The sequence below is a fragment of the Octodon degus genome, unplaced genomic scaffold, assembly GCF_000260255.1.
Source record: "Octodon degus isolate 3935 unplaced genomic scaffold, OctDeg1.0 scaffold00124, whole genome shotgun sequence".
In the NCBI taxonomy this organism is placed as follows: Eukaryota; Metazoa; Chordata; class Mammalia; order Rodentia; family Octodontidae; genus Octodon; species Octodon degus.
Window position 1 is genome coordinate 7,549,319 of NW_004524700.1, and position 5,261 is coordinate 7,554,579.

Sequence of the window (5,261 nt, forward strand, 5' to 3'; positions counted from 1 at the left end):
TTGGGGACGTCCCAAGGGGGTGGAAGAGGGTCTCACCCAAGTTGTGCCTGGGCTGGGACCAGTAATAGGTCCCACCGGTGCAGGGTAGCCGGAAGGTGTCCTACACACTCACCGGGCCTGGGCTAGGACTTTCAAGATTTTTTTCTAAGGGAGTCAGAAGACTAATGATATGGGGTAAAGCAGAGAATTCGTAAGAACCAGAGTTAAGCTATATGTGAATCTATACTCTCAAAGTTTAATAAAGCTCACTTTTTATATTAATTTTAGTGTGTGTGACATGAACACATGCAGTTTTTCCTAGCAAGTAGAAGTATAATTTTAATAGGAATTAAGGTTGGGGCCGGGGAGATGGCTTAGTGGAATAAATGCTTCCCTGGCAAGTGCAAGGGTTTGAGTTCAATCCCAGGTTCCGCAAAAAAAAAAAAAAAGGTTTATACATTGTGTGTGTGTGTGTGTGTGTGTGTTGCAAATAATCAGATGATGGAGAAGGACTATTATTTATCCTTAGATTAATTGTTTTCCTTTTAATCTTTTACTGATTTTTATGTTTTTTTATGAATAAATTTGTTAGAGTAGAAGAGACTCATGTTTCAGAAAAACCAACATGCTTCTTTATTGTTCTTGAGTTGTACTGAAATAAGTGTATCTTCTTTTATAAAAGCTGAATAGTTTTATATATATATTTGTATATAGTAGATAAAAGGTTTTTTTTTCTTTCATTTACCTCTTTAAATCAGCTTTTTTGTATAAAGAGTGCACATTCATTTGACAGAGGTTGTTAATGATTTTGGGCCATGTAATCATTGAATAATGTGAAAATTGTACACATTTCTTTGCAAAATGTTGCACAATAAGAGTTTGCATGAATTTTAGGGAATTTACGAGTCTTCTGAAATTCAATGGGAAATACAAATCAAGTAGAATTACTATTATTTGTTTTCAAGGAGTGAAAAGGACAGTTGGCTACTCAAGATGTAGATGTCTGAAGTAACCAAGGTACCTATTCCAAGAAATGAATGATTGAGCTCAAGCATTTGATTTTTAGAGTAGTTATTGTAGCAATTTAGAAGAGAGATATACTCTTGGGAAGGGTTTGGTAGTAGTGGTTTGGACTTGCTAGTAGACTATGGTGGTATAGTAAGAGATTAAAAGGAAAACAATTAATATAATGATAAATAATAGTCTTTCTCCATCATCTGATTATTTGCAACATACACACACACACACACACACAAAATGTATAAACCTTTTTTTTTGCGGAACCTGGGATTGAACTCAAACCCTTGCACTTGCCAGGGAAGCGTTTATTCCACTAAGCCATCTCCCCGGCCCCAACCTTAATTCCTATTAAAATTTTACTTCTACTTGCTAGGAAAAACTGGAGTACTTTGGAAAAGTGTTTCATTTAAAAAAACTTCTTTTGTTTTCTTTATTTTTCAGGAACATAAGTTTGCTGCTTTTTTCTTCACCAAGCAGGATTTAGAGGGAATATCTTTGTTTTATTCTCTAAAAGTGATGACTTGCGGAGACCACCATTTGTGGTCTTCTTATTTGTAGTTGATGCTGTAACCTCTCAGGATTCTTTTCAGTATTGTTACCCTCACAGTGGACTTTATCTGGGAATGAATTTCCTTTGTTTTCTCGTCTCTCTTGGGTGTGCTGCTTTCAACATGGTCCTCCCTAGCCCTCCACTCTCCACTGCGGCTCTTAGAGCTTGCTCAGGAATGGAGCAGCTGGACATGTTGCTTATTTTGCTGTTATTAGAATGTGAAGTTTTTGGTGTTCTCTGTTGTCTACTCACACTAGGACCAGGATTTGTGTGGCTCTGGTGATTCTTGTTGATTGATCCATCTGTCTGTCCATCTTTTTTTTTTTTTTTTTTTTGAGAGAATGTGATGATTTAAGGAGTAATTTTTGAACTTTATCATTTAAGCTCAAGTTATTGATAAAAATTGTTAAATTAAGTTAAGAAATAATTACCTATATTCAGAAAACCCTACCACCGATCTTTTTTTTTTTTCCTGTATTTAGGACAGGGTATACAGAGTCCCACTATGTAAATTGGACTCCTAGTGATTCTCCTGTTTTTAGCCTCCCAAGTGCTGGGATTACAGGTGCACACCACCAAGCCCAGTCTCAGTGTGCCCTGTGTGCAGGGCCAACACAGCACACTGGAGATCAAACCCCAGCGACTGTGCTCTGACGAAGCAGGTGCTTTAGTCCACTGAGCTATCAGGCTGGTCCCCCTACCACCAATTTTTAATGCACCAATAACACAATATATATTTTCCTTTTCCTTTCTTTTGGAAGTGATGAGTTTTCTATGACAATAAGAATGAAAAAACAAGAAAATTTTAACTTTCTTTTTGAAATATGCCACTCAAAAATATTTATGAAATGAGCTTTGGCCTCATTCTTCATTTATTGAAAAATACTTACTTTGTATCATGATTGAATAAGTCCAACATCCAGTCATCCATTTGGCTGTGTCATTTTTCACGCTGGACCTTTTGTCTTTGCTAGCTGCTATCTAACAATGCCAGCAGTAAAATCATGTGAATTTCATATTAGTATGATTTCTTTACAAACTTTTTTTTTTATTTATAGGAATATTATCTGTGAGATACAAAAACTGGTACAAGTAAAATTTTTGACTTGTCAAAATCTTAAAAAAATAGCATTTATTGATTCATAGATAATACCTTGTGAGTTTTACCCTGTTTAATTTTTCCAGTTACTCTGTGAAAGGAAATCTTTATAGACTCTTTCAGTAGTTTTTTTTTTGTTGTTTTTAAAGAAGATGAAGGCTTAGATTAGGGAAGAAACTACACTATTTATGATACAGCGAGAAGTGAATCTAGGTTTGCCTGGTGCCAGGGACCATAGTCTATGTATCTCACAACTTGTCTTTGAGGCCTGAAATGTGTCATGTCTTTGATTTGTGTACAGCATGTGGTATTTGCCATGTTTCACAGTTTGTGAAATGCTTTTTAAAAATTATGTAGTCAGTGCTCTAACATACAAAATCTTGTGAATCACTAGTGTTCAGTAGTTATATTAATTTAGTTATATTTAGAAGACAAAAAATATTGAGCCATTTAAAAGGTAAATAACTTATAAAACAGTGATATGTAGTAATGGGAAAAGAAAAGAGCTCATTATAATTATCCAAAGCATATAAGGGCATGAAGTTTTCTTCTGAATTATAGAAAAGTTATTTTCTGCAAATCAAACTTGTTAAAAATAATAATTTTCAAAGTCAGGTAAGCTGGCATGGCTAGTCTTTACATAAAATTTTCATAGTTTTGGAAAATGTAATACAATATTTGATTTAAAAGAAAGAAGTTTTGAGAGTAGACCTAAAAGTGTCAATTTAATAGATTCATTAAATATCTGCTGTTGTTTTGTGACTTTCTCCTATTTAATTCACCAAAGTACTACGTAGTTTAAAAAATGCAGAGTTTAAATGACGAAGTGAATTTTTCTCTATTGTTATCTAAATCTTTCTAATAATAATAGCTTATCTAAATAAATTAGCAATGTGAAAATTTGGACTAAACAAAGATTTTAAACATAATGCCTATCTTGCAGGATAAGCAGATATTCAGGATTTAGTATAACAAGAATGAAAGATTATAAGAAGTCTTTGACATTTATAGTTTTAACATTGGCTTTAACTTAAAATACTCTATTAAAAAAGAGACTGTATGGGCCTGCAGTGCCGGCCGTGCCCCTGGGGCACGCTGAGATGGGGATTGAGACTAGATGTGGTGGTGCACGCCTGTAATCCTAGCTCTTGGCTGTAAACAGGAGAATCAGTATGAGTCTGATCTATGCAGTGAGACCCTGTAGACCCTGTACTAAATACATTTAAAAAAAAAAAAAAGAAGAAAAGAAATGACTAAACATTTACCTTAACTTTTTTTTTTTTACTGGGAGTTGAACTCAGGACCTTGTGCTTGCCAGGAAGGCACTTAAGCCTGCTAAGCCAGCTTCCCTGGCTCTTGCCTTATCTTTGTGTTTTAATGAGCGTAGGATGAATTCCTTTTTGCAAATTATCCGCAGGCAGTCTTCCTTTTTCTATTATTTGATAGCTCCACCTCTCACCTTTTAATGATTTTAGTGTCAGGTATTGCTAAAACATTTAATTTAGAGATAGTCTTTTTCTTTTTCTTTTTAAATAAATAGTTAATTTATTTGTCTCCCAAGAAGTGTTACAGAATACTTCTCATGTTTCTTAAAATGGATGATATATATACTTTATTGTACTTCAGTTTAAAGTTGTATTTTCAAAACGCAAATTAGGTACATTTTGATGCATATGTTGTACAAAACCTGCCGTGCTTCCTATTTTTCACTTAGTGTTTTCTTAGAAAGCACTGAATACTAGCACCATATGTAATTCTTTCTTCATAGGCTGCTTTGTATCGCCTCAGTGGAGACTGGAATCCTTTACACATTGACCCAAACTTTGCAAACCTTGCAGGTGAGTTGCTAGTAAGTATAGTGAAAAACACTAGCTCAATTATCTAAATAATATTCTTGAAGACACTGCTACTTATATCTAATAATTTGAGTGGCAGTTTAAAAATAGTTCTCTTATTTTTGCAGAGAATATGGAAAGGTGGGATTATAATATTGAGAAGATAGCATGCTTGAAATTTAGATGCTGGTAGAGTGAAGCTACTGTGTATGCCAAGAGTAGACAAGCCTGTGGGGAGGGTGTCCGCGATATCAGGAAGGACAAGGCCACTGACAGCGCAAGGAACCAGAAGGTTGGGAAGGGACTATCACTCTGCATGGACATTGAAATATCTCACTACCAGTGATTTTCATGGGTTTGGGTTCCCAAATTGCTCACATTCTTTTCTTGTGTTTTCCTTTATTGTTTGAAATTGTCTCCCAAGAAGTGTTACAGAATACTTCTCATGTTTCTTAAAATGGATGATATATATACTTTATTGTACTTCAGTTTAAAGTTGTATTTTTAAAATACTAAATTATCTTTTAAATGTGAAAAGTACCTATTTTCATTTATATCCTCTCCCCCCTTAAGGTTTTGAGAAGCCCATATTACATGGATTATGCACCTTTGGATTTTCAGCAAGACATGTTTTACGTCAGTTTGCAGATAATGATGTGTCAAGGTTCAAGGCAATTAAGGTGCATATATAACTTGAATGTTAGTTCTTTATCATTACAGGAATTTTAGTGGCTTAATTTTTGGTAGTTTTTTTTTTTTTTTTTTTTTTTTTTTTTTT

The 5,261-nt window shown here is 34.4% G+C and overlaps 1 protein-coding gene across 1 annotated transcript in view; it reads left to right on the plus strand.

The window, feature by feature from the left end:
• The window catches only part of Hsd17b4 (hydroxysteroid 17-beta dehydrogenase 4), a 110,945-nt gene that overhangs the window by 67,048 nt on the left and 38,636 nt on the right, over positions 1–5,261 (plus strand). The window contains 4 exon segments of the mRNA XM_023700551.1: positions 2,130–2,148; positions 2,846–2,851; positions 4,391–4,486; positions 5,057–5,163. Coding sequence (XP_023556319.1) covers positions 2,130–2,148; positions 2,846–2,851; positions 4,391–4,486; positions 5,057–5,163 — 228 coding nt within the window.